This window comes from Ranitomeya imitator, chromosome 9 (assembly GCF_032444005.1).
Source record: "Ranitomeya imitator isolate aRanImi1 chromosome 9, aRanImi1.pri, whole genome shotgun sequence".
In the NCBI taxonomy this organism is placed as follows: Eukaryota; Metazoa; Chordata; class Amphibia; order Anura; family Dendrobatidae; genus Ranitomeya; species Ranitomeya imitator.
Window position 1 is genome coordinate 49877256 of NC_091290.1, and position 21116 is coordinate 49898371.

The following is a 21116-nucleotide window of genomic DNA, read 5'->3' on the forward strand; positions in this document are numbered from 1 at the left end:
GCCGTTAGTTCGGTACGGAGGGTCTTTTTGCCCCCTTTGCGTGGATTTTGTAGGGTTTTGTGTTGACCGCAAAGTTGCCTTTTCTATCCTCGCTCTGTTCAGGAAGTTGGGCCTCACTTTGCTAAATCTATTTCATCTCTACGTTTGTCTTTTCATCTTAACTCACAGTCATTATATGTGGGGGCTGCCTTTTCCTTTGGGGTATTTCTCTGAGGCAAGGTAGGCTTATTTTCCATCTTCAGGCTAGCTAGTTTCTCAGGCCGTGCCGAGTTGCATAGGCAGCGTTAGGCGCAATCCACGGCTGCCTCTAGTTGTGTTGGAGAGGATTAGGGATTGCAGTCAACAGAGTTCCCACGTCTCAGAGCTCGTTCTTATTTTTTGTGTTATTGCCAGGTCACTGTATGTGCACTGACCTCTATGTCCATTGTGGTACTGAATTACAAGCCATAACAGTACTGGAAGCCAAAAGTACTAATGATTCCCAATAGAGGGAAAAAAGTTCTGAGACCATTTTTTTTTCTTTTGTGCACTGTGTTTTGCCTTTTTTTTCCCCTAGACATTTGGGTAATTCAGGACACAGGTGTGGACATGGATATTCAGGGTCTATGCTCTTCATTGGATAATCTCATTATAAATGTACAAAAGGTTCAAGATTTGGTGGTTCAGAAGCCTATGTTAGAACCAAGAATTCCTATTCCTGATTTGTTTTATGGTGATAGAGCGAAGTTTGTGAATTTCAAAAATAATTGCAAACTGTATCTGGCCTTGAAACCTCGCTCTTCTGGTGATCCAGTTCAACAAGTGAGGATTGTTATTTCTTTTTTGCGTGGCGATCCTCAGGACTGGGCATTTTCCCTGGCGCCAGGGGATCCTGCATTGAGTAATATTGATGCGTTTTTTCTGGCGCTCGGATTGCTGTACGATGAGCCTAATTCAGTGGATCAGGCAGAGAAGAATTTGCTGGCTCTGTGTCAGGGTCAGGATGATATAGAGGTATATTGTCAGAAATTTAGAAAGTGGTCTGTACTCACTCAGTGGAATGAAGGTGCGCTCGCAGATATTTTCAGAAAAGGTCTCTCTGAAGCCCTTAAGGATGTCATGGTGGGATTTCCTATGCCTGCTGGTCTGAATGAGTCTATGTCTTTGGCCATTCAGATTGGTCGACGCTTGCGCGAGCGTAGATCTGTGCACCATTTGGCGGTATTACCTGAGCTTAAATCTGAGCCTATGCAGTGCGATAGGACTTGGACCAGAGTTGAACGGCAAGAACATAGACGTCTGAATGGGCTGTGTTTCTACTATGGTGATTCCACTCATGCTATCTCTGATTGTCCTAAGCGCACTAAGCGGTTCGCTAGGTCTGCCACCATTGGTATGGTACAGTCAAAATTTCTTCTGTCCGTTACCTTGATCTGCTCTTTGTCATCGTATTCTGTCATGGCATTTGTGGACTCAGGCGCTGCTCTGAATTTGATGGACTTGGAGTATGCTAGGCGTTGTGGGTTTTTCTTGGAGCCCTTGCTGTGTCCTATTCCATTGAGAGGAATTGATGCTTCGCCTTTGGCCAAGAATAAGCCTCAGTACTGGACCCAGTTGACCATGTGCATGGCTCCTGCACATTAGGAGGTTATTCGCTTTCTGGTGTTGCATAATCTGCATGATGTGGTCGTGTTGGGGTTGCCATGGCTACAAGTCCATAATCCAGTATTAGATTGGAAATCCATGTCTGTGTCCAGCTGGGGTTGTCAGGGGGTACATGGTGATGTCCCATTTCTGACTATTTCCTCATCCACCCCTTCTGAGGTTCCTGAGTTCTTGTCTGATTACCGGGATGTATTTGATGAGCCCAAGTCCGATGCCCTACCTCCGCATAGGGATTGTGATTGTGCTATCGATTTGATTCTTGGTAGTAAATTCCCAAAAGGTCGACTGTTTAATCTATCGGTGCCTGAGCACACCGCTATGCGGAGTTATGTGAAGGAGTCCTTGGAGAAGGGGCATATTCGCCCGTCATCGTCGCCATTAGGAGCAGGGTTCTTTTTTGTAGCCAAGAAGGATGGTTCACTGAGACCTTGTATAGATTACCGCCTTCTAAATAAGATCACGGTTAAATTTCAGTACCCCTTGCCATTATTATCTGATTTGTTTGCTCGCATTAAGGGGGCTAGTTGGTTCACCAACATAGATCTTCGTGGTGCGTATAATCTTGTGCGTATAAAGCGAGGCGATGAGTGGAAAACTGCATTTAATACGCCCGAGGGCCATTTTGAGTATCTTGTAATGCCATTCGGACTTGCCAATGCTCCATCAGTGTTTCAGTCCTTTATGCATGACATCTTCCGAGAGTACCTGGATAAATTCCTGATTGTGTACTTAGATGACATTTTGATCTTCTCGGATGATTGGGAGTCTCATGTGAAGCAGGTCAGAAGGGTGTTTCAGGTTCTGCGTGCTAATTCTTTGTTTGTGAAGGGATCAAAGTGTATCTTTGGTGTCCAGAAGGTTTCATTTTTGGGGTTCATCTTTTCCCCTTCTACTATCGAGATGGACCCTGTTAAGGTCCAAGCCATCCATAATTGGACTCAGCCGACATCTCTGAAAAGTCTGCAAAAGTTCCTGGGCTTTGCTAATTTTTATCGTCGCTTCATCTGCAATTTTTCTAGTATTGCTAAACCATTGACCGATTTGACCAAGAAAGGCGCTGATGTGGTCAATTGGTCTTCTGCTGCTGTGGAAGCTTTTCAAGAGTTGAAGCGTCGTTTTTCTTCTGCCCCTGTGTTGTGTCAACCAGATGTTTCGCTTCCGTTCCAGGTTGAGGTTGATGCTTCTGAGATTGGAGCAGGGGCCGTTTTGTCGCAGAGAAGTTCTGATTGCTCAGTGATGAAACCATGCGCCTTCTTTTCCAGGAAGTTTTCGCCTGCTGAGCGAAATTATGATGTGGGCAATCCAGAGTTGCTGGCCATGAAGTGGGCATTCGAGGAGTGGCGTCATTGGCTTGAAGGAGCTAAGCATCGCGTGGTGGTCTTGACTGTTCATAAGAACTTGACTTATCTCAAATCTGCCAAGCGCTTGAATCCTAGACAAGCTCGTTGGTCGTTGTTTTTTGCCCGTTTTGACTTTGTGATTTCGTATCTTCCGGGCTCTAAAAATGTGAAGGCGGATGCCCTGTCTAGGAGTTTTGTGCCCGACTCTCCGGGTGTATCTGAGCCGGTGGGTATCCTCAAAGAGGGAGTAATTGTGTCTGCTATCTCCCCTGATTTGCGGCGGGTGCTGCAAAAATTTCAGGCTGATAAACCTGATCGTTGCCCAGCGGAGAAACTGTTTGTCCCTGATAGGTGGACGAATAAAGTTATCGCTGAGGTTCATTGTTCGGTGTTGGCTGATCATCCTGGAATCTTTGGTACCAGAGAGTTAGTGGCTAGATCCTTTTGGTGGCCATCTCTGTCGCGGGATGTGCGTGCTTTTGTGCAGTCCTGTGGGATTTGTGCTCGGGCTAAGCCCTGCTGTTCTCGTGCCAGTGGGTTGCTTTTGCCCTTGCCGGTCCCGAAGAGACCTTGGACACATATCTCTATGGATTTTATTTCAGATCTTCCCGTCTCTCAAAAGATGTCAGTCATTTGGGTGGTCTGTGATCGCTTCTCTAAGATGGTTCATTTGGTACCCTTGTCTAAATTGCCTTCCTCCTCTGATTTGGTGCCATTGTTTTTCCAGCATGTGGTTCGTTTACATGGCATTCCAGAGAATATCGTTTCTGACAGAGGTTCCCAGTTTGTTTCGAGGTTTTGGCGAGCCTTTTGTGGTAGGATGGGCATTGACTTGTCTTTTTCCTCGGCTTTCCATCCTCAGACTAATGGCCAGACCGAACGAACCAATCAGACCTTGGAAACATATCTGAGATGCTTTGTTTCTGCTGATCAGGATGACTGGGTGTCCTTTTTGCCTTTGGCTGAGTTCGCCCTTAATAATCGGGCCAGCTCGGCTACCTTGGTTTCACCGTTTTTCTGCAACTCTGGGTTCCATCCTCGTTTCTCTTCAGGGCAGGTTGAGTCTTCGGACTGTCCTGGTGTGGATACTGTGGTGGACAGGTTGCAGCAGATTTGGACTCATGTAGTGGACAATTTGACCTTGTCCCAGGAGAAGGCTCAACGTTTCGCTAATCGCAGACGCTGTGTGGGTCCCCGACTTCGGGTTGGGGACTTGGTTTGGTTATCTTCTCGTCATATTCCTATGAAGATTTCCTCTCCTAAGTTTAAACCTCGTTTTATTGGTCCGTATAGGATTTCTGAGGTTCTTAATCCTGTGTCTTTTCGTCTGACCCTTCCAGATTCTTTTTCCATACATAACGTATTCCATAGGTCATTGTTGCGGAGATACGTGGCACCCGTGGTTCCATCTGTTGATCCTCCTGCCCCGGTTTTGGTGGAGGGGGAGTTGGAGTATATTGTGGAGAAGATTTTGGATTCTCGTGTTTCTAGACGGGAACTCCAGTATCTGGTTAAGTGGAAGGGTTATGCTAAGGAAGATAAATCCTGGGTCTTTGCCTCTGATGTCTGTTGTGATAGGCAATTCAGGAACACAATGTGCATAGCGATCAGAGCACATACAGTGATCTGACAATAACCCAAAATAATCGAACGAGCTCTGAGACGTGGGAACTCTGCAGACCGCAATCCCTGATCCTCTCCAAACACAACTAGAGGCAGCTGTGGATTGCGCCTAACGCTACCTATGCAACTCGGCACAGCCTGAGAAACTAACTAGCCTGAAGATTGAAAAATAAGCCTACCTTGCCTCAGAAAAATACCCCAAAGGAAAAGGCAGCCCCCCACGTATAATGACTGTGAGTAAGATGAAAAGACAAACATAGGGATGAAATAGATTCAGCAAAGTGAGGCCCGATATTCTAGACAGAACGAGGATAGGAAAGATAACTTTGCGGTCTACACAAAACCCTAAAGAAAACCACGCAAAGGGGGCAAAAAGACCCTCCGTACCGAACTAACGGCACGGAGGTACACCCCTTGCGTCCCAGAGCTTCCAGCAAAACAAATAGACAAGCTGGACAGAAAAAATAGCAACAAATAGCAAAGAAGCACTTAGCTATGCAGAGCAGCAGGCCACAGGAATGATCCAGAGATACACAAGTCCAACACTGGAACATTGACAGGAAGCATGGATCAAAGCATTAGGTGGAGTTAAGTAGAGAAGCAGCTAACGAGCTCACCAGATCACCTGAGGGAGGAAACTCAGAAGCTGCAGTACCACTTTCCTCCACAAACGGAAGCTCCCAGAGAGAATCAGCCGAAGTACCACTTGTGACCACAGGAGTGAACTCTGCCACAGAATTCACAACAGTACCCCCCCTTGAGGAGGGGTCACCGAACCCTCACCAGATCCCCCAGGCCGACCAGGATGAGCCACATGAAAGGCACGAACAAGATCGGGAGCATGGACATCAGAAGCAAAAACCCAGGAATTATCTTCCTGAGCATAACCCTTCCATTTAACCAGATACTGGAGTTTCCGTCTAGAAACACGAGAATCCAAAGTCTTCTCCACAATATACTCCAATTCCCCCTCCACCAAAATCGGGGCAGGAGGCTCAACAGATGGAACCATAGGTGCCACGTATCTCCGCAACAATGACCTATGGAATACGTTATGTATGGAAAAATAATCTGGGAGGGTCAGACGAAAAGACACAGGATTAAGAACCTCAGAAATCCTATACGGACCAATAAAACGAGGTTTAAACTTAGGAGAGGAAACCTTTATAGGAATATGACGAGAAGATAACCAAACCAGATCCCCAACACGAAGTAGGGGACCCACACGGCGTCTGCGATTAGCGAAAAGTTGAGCCTTCTCCTGGGACAAGGTCAAATTGTCCACTACCTGAGTCCAAATCTGCTGCAACCTGTCCACCACAGTATCCACACCAGGACAGTCCGAAGACTCAACCTGTCCCGAAGAGAAACGAGGATGGAACCCAGAATTGCAGAAAAACGGCGAAACCAAGGTAGCCGAGCTGGCCCGATTATTAAGGGCGAACTCAGCCAAAGGCAAAAAGGACACCCAGTCATCCTGATCAGCAGAAACAAAGCATCTCAGATATGTTTCCAAGGTCTGATTGGTTCGTTCGGTCTGGCCATTAGTCTGAGGATGGAAAGCTGAGGAAAAAGACAAGTCAATGCCCATCCTACCACAAAAGGCTCGCCAAAACCTCGAAACAAACTGGGAACCCCTGTCAGAAACAATATTCTCTGGAATGCCATGCAAACGAACCACATGCTGGAAGAACAAAGGCACCAAATCAGAGGAGGAAGGCAATTTAGACAAGGGTGCCAGATGGACCATCTTAGAAAAGCGATCACAGACCACCCAAATGACTGACATCTTTTGAGAAACGGGAAGGTCAGAAATAAAATCCATAGAGATATGTGTCCAAGGCCTCTTCGGGACCGGCAAGGGCAAAAGCAACCCACTGGCACGAGAACAGCAGGGCTTAGCCCGAGCACAAATCCCACAGGACTGCACAAAAGTACGCACATCCCGCGACAGAGACGGCCACCAAAAGGATCTAGCCACTAACTCTCTGGTACCAAAGATTCCAGGATGACCAGCCAACACCGAACAATGAAGTTCAGAGATAACTCTATTCGTCCACCTATCAGGGACAAACAGTTTCTCCGCTGGGCAACGATCAGGTTTATTAGCCTGAAATTTTTGCAGCACCCGACGCAAATCAGGGGAGATGGCAGACACAATTACTCCTTCCTTGAGGATACCCGCCGGCTCAGATAAACCCGGAGAGTCGGGCACAAAACTCCTAGACAGAGCATCCGCCTTCACATTTTTAGAGCCCAGAAGGTACGAAATCACAAAGTCAAAACGGGCAAAAAACAATGACCAACGAGCTTGTCTAGGATTCAAGCGCTTGGCAGACTCGAAATAAGTCAAGTTCTTATGATCAGTCAATACCACCACGCGATGCTTAGCTCCTTTAAGCCAATGACGCCACTCCTCGAAAGCCCACTTCATGGCCAGCAACTCTCGGTTGCCCACATCATAATTTCGCTCAGTAGGCGAAAACTTCCTGGAAAAGAAAGCGCATGGTTTCATCACTGAGCAACCAGAACCTCTCTGTGACAAAACAGCCCCTGCTCCAATCTCAGAAGCATCAACCTCGACCTGGAACGGAAGAGAAACATCTGGTTGACACAACACAGGGGCAGAAGAAAAACGACGCTTCAACTCCTGAAAAGCCTCCACAGCAGCAGAAGACCAATTGACCAAATCAGCACCCTTCTTGGTCAAATCGGTCAATGGTTTGGCAACACTAGAAAAATTGCAGATGAAGCGACGATAAAAATTAGCAAAGCCCAGGAACTTTTGCAGACTTTTCAGAGATGTCGGCTGAGTCCAATCATGGATGGCTTGCACTTTAACCGGATCCATCTCGATAGTAGAAGGGGAAAAGATGAACCCCAAAAATGAAACCTTCTGGACACCAAAGATACACTTTGATCCCTTCACAAACAAAGAATTAGCACGCAGGACCTGAAAAACCGTTCTGACCTGCTTCACATGAGACTCCCAATCATCCGAGAAGATCAAAATGTCATCCAAGTACACAATCAGGAATTTATCCAGGTACTCACGGAAGATGTCATGCATAAAGGATTGAAACACTGATGGAGCATTGGCAAGTCCGAACGGCATCACTAGATACTCAAAATGACCCTCGGGCGTATTAAATGCAGTTTTCCATTCATCGCCTTGCCTGATTCTCACCAGATTATACGCACCACGAAGATCTATCTTAGTGAACCAACTAGCCCCCTTAATCCGAGCAAACAAATCAGATAACAATGGCAAGGGGTACTGAAATTTAACAGTGATCTTATTAAGAAGGCGATAATCTATACACGGTCTCAGCGAACCATCCTTCTTGGCTACAAAAAAGAACCCTGCTCCTAATGGCGACGATGACGGGCGAATATGCCCCTTCTCCAGGGATTCCTTCACATAACTGCGCATAGCGGTGTGCTCAGGCACGGATAAATTAAACAGTCAACCTTTTGGGAATTTACTACCAGGAATCAAATTGATAGCACAATCACAATCCCTATGCGGAGGTAGGGCATCGGACTTGGGCTCATCAAATACATCCCGGTAATCAGACAAGAACTCTGGAACCTCAGAAGGGGTGGATGACGAAATTGACAGAAATGGAACATCACCATGTACCCCCTGACAACCCCAGCTGGACACCAACATGGAATTCCAATCCAATACTGGATTATGGGCTTGTAGCCATGGCAACCCCAACACGACCACATCATGCAGATTATGCAACACCAGAAAGCGAATAACCTCCTGATGTGCAGGAGCCATGCACATGGTCAGCTGGGTCCAGTATTGAGGTTTATTCTTGGCCAAAGGTGTAGCATCAATTCCTCTCAATGGAATAGGACACTGCAAGGGCTCCAAGAAAAACCCACAACGTTTAGCATAATCCAAGTCCATCAAATTCAGGGCAGCGCTTGAATCCACAAACGCCATGACAGAATACGACGACAAGGAGCATATCAAGGTAACGGACAGAAGAAATTTTGACTGTACAGTACCAATGGCGGCAGACCTAGCGAACCGCTTAGTGCACTTAGGACAATCAGAGATAGCATGAGTGGAATCACCACAGTAGAAACACAGCCCATTCAGACGTCTGTGTTCTTGCCGTTCAACTCTGGTCATAGTCCTATCGCACTGCATAGGCTCAGGTTTAATCTCAGGTAATACCGCCAAATGGTGCACAGATTTATGCTCACGCAAGCGTCGACCGATCTGAATGGCCAAAGACATAGACTCATTCAAACCAGCGGGCATAGGAAATCCCACCATGACATCCTTAATGGCTTCAGAGAGACCCTTTCTGAAAATGGCTGCAAGCGCAGATTCATTCCATTGAGTGAGCACGGACCATTTTCTAAATTTCTGGCAATATAGCTCTATCTCATCCTGAGCCTGACAAAGAGCCAGCAAATTCTTTTCTGCCTGATCTACTGAATTAGGCTCATCGTACAGCAATCCAAGCGCCAGGAAAAACGCATCGATATTACTTAAGGCAGGATCTCCTGACGCAAGAGAAAATGCCCAGTCCTGAGGGTCACCACGCAAAAAAGAAATGACGATCCTAACCTGTTGCGCTGGGTCACCAGAAGAGCGAGGTTTCAAAGCCAGAAACAGTTTACAATTATTCTTGAAACTCAGAAATTTAGTTCTATCTCCAAAAAACAAATCTGGAATAGGAATTCTCGGTTCTAACAAAGAATTCTGAACCACAAAATTTTGAATATCTTGAACTCTTGCCGTGAGCTGATCTACACATGAAGACAGACCTTTAATGTCCATTGTAACACCTGTGTCCTGAAGCACCCAAATGTCTAGGGGAAAAAAAGACAAATCACAGTGCAAAGGAAAAAAAATGGTCTCAGAACTTCTTTTTCCCTCTATTGAGAATCATTAGTAGTTTGGGCTTCCTGTACTGTTGTGATAGGCAATTCAGGAACACAATGTGCATAGCGATCAGAGCACATACAGTGATCTGACAATTACGCAAAATAATCGAACGAGCTCTGAGACGTGGGAACTCTGCAGATCGCAATCCCTGATCCTCTCCAAACACAACTAGAGGCAGCTGTGGATTGCGCCTAACGCTACCTATGCAACTCGGCACAGCCTGAGAAACTAACTAGCCTGAAGATAGAAAAATAAGCCTACCTTGCCTCAGAGAAATACCCCAAAGGAAAAGGCAGCCCCCCACATATAATGACTGTGAGTAAGATGAAAAGACAAACGTAGGGATGAAATAGATTCAGCAAAGTGAGGCCCGATATTCTAGACAGAACGAGGATAGGAAAGATAACTTTGCGGTCTACACAAAACCCTAAAGAAAACCACGCAAAGGGGGCAAAAAGACCCTCCGTACCGAACTAACGGCACGGAGGTACACCCCTTGCGTCCCAGAGCTTCCAGCAAAACAAATAGACAAGCTGGACAGAAAAAATAGCAACAAATAGCAAAGAAGCACTTAGCTATGCAGAGCAGCAGGCCACAGGAATGATCCAGAGATACACAAGTCCAACACTGGAACATTGACAGGAAGCATGGATCAAAGCATTAGGTGGAGTTAAGTAGAGAAGCAGCTAACGAGCTCACCAGATCACCTGAGGGAGGAAACTCAGAAGCTGCAGTACCACTTTCCTCCACAAACGGAAGCTCCCAGAGAGAATCAGCCGAAGTACCACTTGTGACCACAGGAGTGAACTCTGCCACAGAATTCACAACAGATGTCCATGCTCCCGATCTTGTTCGTGCCTTTCATATGGCTCATTCTGGTCGTCCTGGGAGCTCTGGTGAGGGTTCGGTGACCCCTCATCAAGGGGGGGTACTGTTGTGAATTCTGTGGCAGAGCTCCCTCTTGTGGTCACGGGTGGTACTTCGGCTGATTCTCTCTGTGAGCTTCCGTTTGTGGAGGAAAGTGGTACTGCGGCTTCTGAGTTTCCTTCCTCAGGTGATATGGGGAAGTCGTTAGGTGCTACCCTATTTAACTCCACCTAGTGCTTTGATCCTGGCTTCCAGTCAATGTTCTACTGTTGGACCTGTTTCCTCCTGGAGTGTTCCTGTGGCCTGCTGATCTGCATGGCTAAGTTCTTCTTTGCTATTTGTTTGCTGTTTTTTCTATTCCAGCTTGTCTGTTTGTTTTTTCTGCTAGCTGGAAGCTCTGGGACGCAGAGGGTGTACCTCCGTGCCGTTAGTTCGGTACGGAGGGTCTTTTTGCCCCCTTTGCGTGGATTTTGTAGGGTTTTGCGTTGACCGCAAAGTTGCCTTTTCTATCCTCGCTCTGTTCAGGAAGTTGGGCCTCACTTTGCTAAATCTATTTCATCTCTACGTTTGTCTTTTCATCTTAACTCACAGTCATTATATGTGGGGGCTGCCTTTTCCTTTGGGGTATTTCTCTGAGGCAAGGTAGGCTTATTTTCCATCTTCAGGCTAGCTAGTTTCTCAGGCCGTGCCGAGTTGCATAGGCAGCGTTAGGCGTAATCCACGGCTGCCTCTAGTTGTGTTGGAGAGGATTAGGGATTGCGGTCAACAGAGTTCCCACGTCTCAGAGCTCGTTCTTATTTTTTGGGTTATTGCCAGGTCACTGTATGTGCACTGACGTCTATGTCCATTGTGGTACTGAATTACAAGCCATAACAGGAGCCTGCTCAGTGGAGACGTCGGTCCCAGCATCTGGCTCAGGCTGATACTGGGTGACTGGTTACTACTGTTCTTCCAGGCTCTGCCTTTGTAGCCAGTACTACTCAGCGGCGAGCAGACATCTCTGGGACTAAGTCCTGCTTTTCCCCTTCTGAGCATGCCCAGGGTAAGACCTCTCATTGGAGGTCGGGGTCACATGCTCAGATACTGCAGCAGCTCCCATTGGTCCTCTAGGAAGGTCCTAAGTTGCTCAGGTACTGATGCAGCTCCCATTGGTCCTCTAGGAAGGTCCTGAAGTTGTTGCAGTTATAAAAGGTTCGCATGGCCGCACGGCTATGCACTAGTATCAATCCAATGTCTATGAGCTCAGCGACTGTGTGGTCATGTCTGGATGCGGTTAGGGTTTGGCTGAAATAAGCCCCTAGAATACCGGCACCTCCGGTGAGGAGTTTGTATGAGTGTGTTCAGGGCCTTGGCTGAAATAAGCCGCTAGAATACCGGCACCTCTGGTGAGGAGTTGTTTGTCTGTTTTCTCTGACTGCATGACCACAGTTTTCTCTGGTTGGTAGCTGTGTACCTCTGTGAGGTTAACAGGGCACAACATCTTGTTCCTAGCTACTCTGTGGAGTTAACAGAGTTCGCTTATACTGTGATATAGTGCTGCCATTTGCCAGCAGCAGGTTCCTCTCCTGCACGGTGGACCCCGGGTTGCGAACATACCTAATAATACATATATATATATACTCGGTGCGTTCTGCCAACCCTAACACTGTGTCAATGGTTAGTCAGTCAGCTGAGCAGTCTGTGTGTTGTACCTGCTGAGTGACAGGGAAATATTAGCTGTCTAGGGAGTGAACACTTTTCTGTGGTAGTGAAGCTGTGCAGCAACTAATGTCCATACTGTGTTGTGAGTACAACTGTATTAATGTACTATGCCTACTTTGAGAAAAGGTCAGTGTGGTTTATTATACAATTTAGACTGAAGAAAAGCTATTATGTTTTTTTCCTACGCTAGAATAAGCATTTTCATTTGGAATACAGAGGAGTGCAAAAAACCTTACCTAGCTTTGCACCAAGACTCTTGTCTGTGCTAAGTGACAACAGGTGAGTGTGAATCCCTACAATATATATGTTGCTATATCAATATACCGAGAAGGGAAATCAGTTGAATTATGAAAATCACAGGTTCAATAGACATGTTAATGACATGAAAATGATGAGTCCCACTTTTGACTTGAAGGTAATGGTAGCTGAAGATTGGTCTGGAGACTTCATGGGTAACTCCATGAGGAAACCTTTACGAGGGAACATCACACTGACCTTATTGTCGGGATGATATGGCATAATGTACAGTAGTCAATCAGCATTTACACTGGTTTGGTTGTGGACACAATGGTACAGCCACTTATGCAAAGTCTCCCAACAGAGGTTTTTCAACACTACAATGTCAGGTCGTATATTGTTACTGTGAGCAGCTATGTGGGTTAAACATGCTACTCAAAGCCTGCAGCGGCGTTTCCTGATTTGTCTGCCATCAAGCACAGGATGTCATTGGTCAGCAATTGCATAGGGAACTGCCAGCAGCAAATCTTGATGATTTTCCCAAGTTCATTCAGTGTAGCAGAACATTTCAGAGATAACCATTAATAACCTAATTGATAGCAGCCAAGTTGTGTAAGTGTGGGGATTTGTGTACGTGGTGCTCATACTCCATACTGAATAATTCAAGATGTTTTGAAAACTTTGTTCCCATTTCTTCACCATTTGCATATCAGTAACAAGTCTACCCATCCCGTGATTTAAATAACTCCATGAATTTTTCTTCCACAGATTAAGATACAGTAATAGATTAATAACTAGAAGAAACTAAATATAATTTACCAGGAGCGACACTGGGCTGAGTATCCGGCGCCAGATGCGTAAACCTGTCCATTGTAAGTACAAGAACACTGCTGTACAGGAACACATCCAGAGTTGTTTATGTCATCAAAAACCATTCCTGAAAGAGAAAAGGAATATCAGTATCAAGATTAAATTAGTTTTTGCAGTCTAGAATTTCAGTTTTTAAAAATTAGATAACAATTTCAAAATTTGAAGTCAATGTAATGATTTTGACTGCGATGGTCGTGTGCTACTTGTAGCCGGAGCCATAGAATAGATGCATATAGATGCTAAAACCACAATTTAAAACAAAGTTGGAAGAAAGAACTTGGGAACGAGAAAGCGCAATAGAGTCTTATCTGATGTAACAGGATTATTAGAAAAGTGAAAACAACTCACCTGATAAGGTTGCACAGAGGAACGTTAAAACAAATGTATATCAGCTGCTGCTGGACACCGGTCGCAGAAGGACCAACTTGAAAATGAAGACCGGATGGAGGTGTCGTACAAAGTGCTGCTGATGATGGATTCAAAGCGACATATACTTGCAAGAATTTAATGTGTAGGGTTTAAGAGTCAATGCGTTTCGAGGTCACGCAGGACTTAGATTTTTGTCCTGATGAAGAGGTCATGCATGACCTCGAAACGCGTTTAGTCTTAAACCCTGCACATTCAATCCTTCTAACTATATTTCGTTTTGGATCCTTCATCAGAAGCACTTTGTATGACACCTCCATCCCATCTCCATTGTAAAAGAAAGGTCACTTCTTGGTTTATTTAATACTTTTACTAACCTAATGTTTATGTGTATGGCATAGAATGATTATATCTTTTGATAGTAAATGCTAATCAATGCACAGGAACCTACCTGCTGGGCAGAAGCATCCATCTGTACAATGACTGTCACAAACTAGTGACCGCTCAGGATTGGTGCAAGTATTGGGACAGGCACTGTCACATTCCCTGTACTCCATGTTATAGTTACATGACAATGCTATGAAAAGAAAAGCATGATCAGTCTGAATGGTAGTTAATTTACTAAACCTCAATAAACCCCCAGAAAAAAAATAAAAAATAAAAAACAAAAATCAGCATATCATCCTTATCAACTATGTATTATTATTTCGGCAAGTTTAATTAGTCTCTGTGTCATTTTAAATTGATCTAGAAAGTGAATGTAATGCCACTTACGACAGAGTTGAGCAGTTCTCCAATTTTCTGGAACTCCACCAGCATGGGTACATTGACGGGAATATTCAGAAAACGTGTTACATAAGCAAAAGCCTAAGTCATCTTCTGCACATCTACACAGATCCTGGACACAGGCATCAATATACTGAGCTGGATCCACCATAGAGTTACATTGTGTAAAGGCTGTGCCTCTCAAGACCATCTCGCATATTCTACCCTGTTGAGAAAAATACAGACACAATAGGAGTATGGCATGATAAGGCACCAACTCATAACGCCATCAGAATCTGCTGCGTGTACTGAAATGTCCGGAGGTGTATTTACAGTTTATGTCCATAAGGGCTTGGATTGGGGTAAATTTGGTCATATTTGAATACTAAGAGGTATTCTCAAATTATCTCATGAGCAGCTCTGCAGTCTCTACATTTTCTGTTTAGGGAAAGGGAAGAACTTTTTTTTGAAAGACAGTTCTGTTCAGGACCTTCATCCTGCTACCACACAGTAACAGTCAGTCAGTGTTTATTCTGAGTCTTCATGGTTATCACTATATTTGCATATAGAGTTAACAGAGCATTTGAAGAAACACATGGCTTAGGAAAGTAAGAGCAGTGATTAGGAGAACTGCTTTGGAAGATGCCAATGTAGTGGGCTACAAGATTTTAGAGGACTAGTAAGAGCAAGGCAGCTGAGAAGTAAGGGGAGGGAGGTGAACAGTTAACTGCTGCATAGAAATCTATAGGCTGGGAAGTGGTGGCTAGGAGGTTAGGAGTTAACTCCTCGCCTGGAATGTACCCCCTAATCATACTCAACCAGGCTCTTTGAGCTTCTTGGAAACAAGCTGTGCACTATGTAAGATAAAAGCTGTCCAGCATGAGAATGAAAGTTTCAAACTTTAACTATGGATAAACAAATTTTAACAACTTTTTTAACAGATCAATTATAATTTGAAATATGTCTCCGAGGACTGAAAAAAAAACTGTTTGAGGCAAACAAGCTTCCATAGTAAAGCAAGCTGTAATTTATTGCCAATGTGGTACAACACTCCCTATCCATGGGCGTGGGACTCTCAGGACCTCCACTAAATACCTGACCACATCACTCGAGCTAGCTCCATGTGCTTTTTGTTGTTTGAAATCCATTATTTTACAAGTGCCTGTCCCTGTTAATGTAACACAGTCCCATTCACTTGACTGGGGGAGGTGTCATGAACCACCAAAATGTCTAGGGGAAAAGAAAGACAAAACACAGTGCAAAGAAAAAAAAATGGTCTCAGAACTTCTCTTTTCCCTCTATTGAGAAGCATTAGTACTTTGGGCCACCAGTACTGTCATGACCTGGTGGTTAGAACAATAATGGACCTGGTGGTTAAGAGCACACAAAATGACCTGATAGTTACTAATAACATAGGACGAGTTCTGAGACGTGGGAACTCTGCTGACCGCAATCCCTAATCCTATCACACACACTAGAAGCAGCCGTGGATTGCTCCTAACGCTCCCTATGCAACTCGACACAGCCTGAGAAACTAGCTAGCCCTAAAGAAAGAAATATAAAGCCTACCTTGCCTCAGAGAAATTCCCCAAAGGAAAAGGCAGCCCCCCACATATAATGACTGTGAGTAAAGATGAAATCACAAACTCAGAGATGAAATAGATTTAGCAAAGTGAGGCCCGACTTACTGAACAGACTGAGGATAGGAAAGGTAACTTTGCGGTCAGCACAAAATACTACAAAAAGACCACGCCGAGGGTGCAAAAAGACCCTCCGCACCGACTCACGGTGCGGAGGCGCTCCCTCAGCGTCCCAGAGCTTCCAGCAAGCAAGAAAATTCAAAATAGCAAGCTGGACAGAAAAATAGCAAACAAAAGAAACACAAGCAGAACTTAGCTTATGCAGGGAAGACAGGTCACAAGAACGATCCAGGAGAGAGCAAGACCAATACTGGAACATTGACTGGTGGCCTGGAGCAAAGATCTAAGTGGAGTTAACTAGAGCAGCACCTAACAACTTAACCTCGTCACCTGTGGAAGGAAACTCAGAAGCCGCAGCCCCACTCACATCCACCAGAGGAAGCCCATGGACAGAACCAGCCGAAGTACCATTCATGACCACAGGAGGGAGCTTGACAACAGAATTCACAACAGTACCCCCCCCTTGAGGAGGGGTCACCGAACCCTCACCAGAGCCCCCAGGCCGACCAGGACGAGCCAAATGAAAGGCACAAACCAAATCGGCAGCATGAACATCGGAGGCAAAGACCCAGGAATTATCTTCCTTACCATAACCCTTCCACTTAACCAGGTACTGGAGTTTCCGTCTCGAAATACGAGAATCCAAAATCTTCTCCACCACATACTCCAACTCCCCCTCAACCAACACCGGGGCAGGAGGATCAACGGATGGAACCACAGGTGCCACGTATCTCCGCAACAATGACCTATGGAATACATTATGGATGGAAAAAGAAGCTGGAAGGGTCAAACGAAACGACACAGGATTAAGAACCTCAGAAATCTTATACGGACCAATGAAACGAGGCTTAAACTTAGGAGAGGAAACCTTCATAGGAATATAACGAGACGACAACCAAACCAAATCCCCAAAACGAAGTTGGGGACCCACACAGCGCCGGTGGTTAGCGAAACGTTGAGCCTTCTCCTGGGACAATGTCAAATTGTCCACCACATGAGTCCAAATCTTCTGCAACCTATCCACCACAGTATCTACACCAGGACAGTCCGAAGACTCAACCTGCCCTGAAGAGAAACGAGGATGGAAACCAGATTTGCAGAAAAACAGAGAAACCAAAGTAGCCGAGCTGGCCCGATTATTAAGGGCGAACTCAGCCAAAGGCAAAAAGGACACCCAATCATCCTGATCAGCAGAAACAAAGCATCTCAGATATGTTTCCAAAGTCTGATTGGTTCGTTCAGTTTGGCCATTTGTCTGAGGATGGAAAGCCGAGGAAAAAGACAAATCAATGCCCATCCTAGCACAAAAGGCTCGCCAAAACCTCGAAACAAACTGGGAACCTCTGTCGGAAACGATGTTCTCCGGAATGCCATGTAAACGAACCACATGCTGGAAAAACAATGGCACCAAATCAGAGGATGAAGGCAATTTAGACAAGGGTACCAAATGGACCATCTTAGAGAAGCGATCACAAACCACCCAAATGACCGACATCTTTTGAGAGACAGGGAGATCCGAAATAATATCCATAGAGATATGCGTCCAGGGCCTCTTCGGGACCGGCAAGGGCAAAAGCAACCCACTGGCACGAGAACAGCAGGGCTTAGCCCGAGCACAAGTCCCACAGGACTGCACAAAAGAACGCACATCCCGCAACAGAGACGGCCACCAAAAGGATCTAGCCACCAAATCTCTGGTACCAAAGATTCCAGGATGACCAGCCAACACCGAACAATGAACCTCAGAGATAACTCTACTCGTCCATTTATCAGGGACAAACAGTTTCTCCGCTGGGCAACGGTCAGGTCTATTAGCCTGAAATTTTTGCAGCACCCGCCGCAAATCAGGGGAGATGGCAGACAAAATTACCCCCTCTTTGAGAATACCCGCCGGCTCAGGCAAACCCGGAGAGTCGGGCACAAAACTCCTAGACAGGGCATCAGCCTTCACATTCTTAGAGCCTGGAAGGTACGAAACCACAAAGTCAAAATGGGAGAAAAACAGCCACCAACGAGCCTGTCTAGGATTCAACCGTTTGGCAGACTCGAGATAAGTCAAATTCTTGTGATCAGTCAAGACCCCCACACGATGCTTTGCTCCTTCAAGCCAATGACGCCACTCCTCGAATGCCCACTTCATGGCTCAGCAGGCGAAAACTTCCTGGAAAAGAAGGCACATGGTTTCATCACCGAGCCATCAGAACCTCTTTGCGACAAAACAGCCCCTGCTCCAATCTCAGAAGCATCAACCTCGACCTGAAACGGGAGCAAAACATCTGGCTGGCACAACACAGGGGCAGAAGAAAAACGATGCTTCAACTCCTGAAAAGCTTCCACAGCAGCAGAAGACCAATTGACCACATCAGCACCCTTCTTGGTTAAATCAGTCAACGGTTTAGCAACACTAGAAAAATTACTGATGAAGCGACGATAAAAATTAGCAAAGCCCAGGAACTTTTGCAGACTCTTCAGAGATGTTGGCTGAGTCCAATCATAAATGGCCTGGACTTTAACAGGGTCCATCTCGATAGTAGAAGGGGAAAAAATGAAACCCAAAAATGAAACCTTCTGAACTCCAAAGAGACACTTTGACCCCTTCACAAACAAAGAATTCGCACGAAGGACCTGGAACACCATTCTGACCTGCTTCACGTGAGACTCCCAATCATCCGAGAAGACCAAAATATCATCCAAGTATACAATCAGGAATTTATCCAGGTACTCTCAGAAGATGTCATGCATAAAGGACTGAAATACTGATGGAGCATTGGAAAGCCCGAATGGCATAACCAGGTACTCAAAATGGCCCTCGGGCGTATTAAATGCTGTTTTCCATTCATCGCCCTGTTTAATACGCACAAGATTATACGCACCACGAAGATCTATCTTGGTGAACCAACTAGCCCCCTTAATCCGAGCAAACAAATCAGACAGCAGCGGCAAGGGGTACTGAAATTTGACTGTGATTTTATTAAGAAGGCGGTAATCAATACAAGGTCTCAACGAACCATCCTTCTTGGCCACAAAAAAGAACCCCGCTCCCAATGGCGACGACGACAGGCGAATATGACCCTTCTCCAAGGATTCCTTTACATAACTCCGCATAGCGGCGTGCTCAGGCACAGACAAATTGAACAGTCGACCTTTAGGAAACTTACTACCAGGAATCAAATCAATAGCACAATCGCCATCCCTATGAGGATGTAGGGCACTGGATTTGGGCTCATCAAATACATCCCGGTAATCCGACAAGAACTCTGGGACTTCAGAAGGGGTGGATGATGAAATAGACAGAAATGGAACATCACCATGTATCCCCTGACAACCCCAGCTGGACACAGACATAGATTTCCAATCCAATACTGGGTTATGGACCTGTAGCCATGGCAACCCCAAAACGACCACATCATGCAGATTATGCAACACCAAAAAGCGAATATCCTCCTGATGTGCAGGAGCCATGCACATGGTCAGTTGGGTCCAGTACTGAGGCTTATTCTTGGCCAAAGGCGTAGCATCAATTCCTCTTAATGGAATAGGATACTGCAAGGGCTCCAAGAAAAAACCACAACGCCTAGCAAACTCCAAGTCCATCAAATTCAGGGCAGCGCCTGAATCCACAAATGCCATAACAGAATAGGATGACAAAGAGCAAATCAGAGTAACGGACAAAAGAAATTTCGACTGTACCATACCAATGGTGGCAGACCTAGCGAAACGCTTAGTGCGCTTAGGACAATTGGAGATAGCATGAGTGGAATCACCACAGTAAAAACACAGCCCATTCCGACGTCTGTGTTCTTGCCGTTCAGCTCTGGTCAAAGTCCTATCACATTGCATAGGCTCTGGTTTATGCTCAGATAATACCGCCAAATGGTGCACAGTTTTACGCTCACGTAAGCGCCGATCGATCTGAATGGCCAAAGACATAGACTCATTCAGACCAGCAGGCATGGGAAATCCCACCATGACAACCTTAAGGGCTTCAGAGAGACCCTTTCTGAAGATTGCTGCCAGAGCACATTCATTCCACTGAGTGAGCACAGACCACTTCCTAAACTTCTGACAATATATCTCTACCTCATCCTGACCCTGACACAGAGCCAGCAAGATTTTCTCTGCCTGATCCACTGAATTTGGTTAATCATAAAGCAATCCGAGCGCCAGAAAAAACGCATCAACATCACGCAATGCAGGATCTCCTGGCGCAAGGGAAAATGCCCAGTCTTGAGGGTCACCACGCAACAAGGAAATAATGATTTTTACTTGTTGAACTGGATCACCAGAGGAGCGGGGTTTCAAAGCTAGAAACAGTTTACAATTATTTTTGAAATTCAGAAACTTAGCTCTATCTCCAGAAAATAAATCAGGAATAGGAATTCTAGGTTCTAACATAGGATTCTGAAACACAAAGTCTTGAATGTTTTGTACTCTTGCAGTGAGATGATCCACACAAGAGGACAGACCTTTAATGTCCATCACTACACCTGTGTCCTGAACCACCTAAATGTCTAGGGGAAAAGAAAGACAAAACACAGTGCAAAGAAAAAAAAATGGTCTCAGAACTTCTCTTTTCCCTCTATTGAGAAGCATTAGTACTTTGGGCCACCAGTACTGTCATGACCTGGTGGTTAGAACAATAATGGACCTGGTGGTTAAGAGCACACAAAATGACCTGATAGTTACTAATAACATAGGACAAGCTCTGAGACGTGGGAACTCTGCTGACCGCAATCCCTAATCCTATCACACACACTAGAAACAGCCGTGGATTGCTCCTAACGCTCCCTATGCAACTCGACACAGCCTGAGAAACTAGCTAGCCCTAAAGAAAGAAATATAAAGCCTACCTGGCCTCAGAGATATTCCCCAAAGGAAAAGGCAGCCCCCCACATATAATGACTGTGAGTAAAGATGAAATCACAAACTCAGAGATGAAATAGATTTAGCAAAGTGAGGCCCGACTTACTGAACAGACTGAGGATAGGAAAGGTAACTTTGCGGTCAGCACAAAATACTACAAAAAGACCACGCCGAGGGTGCAAAAAGACCCTCCGCACCGACTCACGGTGCGGAGGCGCTCCCTCA

At 45.6% G+C, this 21116-nt stretch overlaps 1 protein-coding gene across 1 annotated transcript in view; it reads right to left on the reverse strand.

Annotated features, from left to right (window-relative positions):
• Window positions 1-21116, reverse strand: part of LOC138648611 (mucin-5AC-like) — a 94409-nt gene that overhangs the window by 63260 nt on the left and 10033 nt on the right. Inside the window, exons 7-9 of the mRNA XM_069738399.1 lie at window positions 14338-14554; window positions 14015-14140; window positions 13147-13264 (exon numbers count right to left, since the gene is read on the reverse strand). Coding sequence (XP_069594500.1) covers window positions 13147-13264; window positions 14015-14140; window positions 14338-14554 — 461 coding nt within the window. The remainder of the gene's footprint in view (window positions 1-13146; window positions 13265-14014; window positions 14141-14337; window positions 14555-21116) is intronic.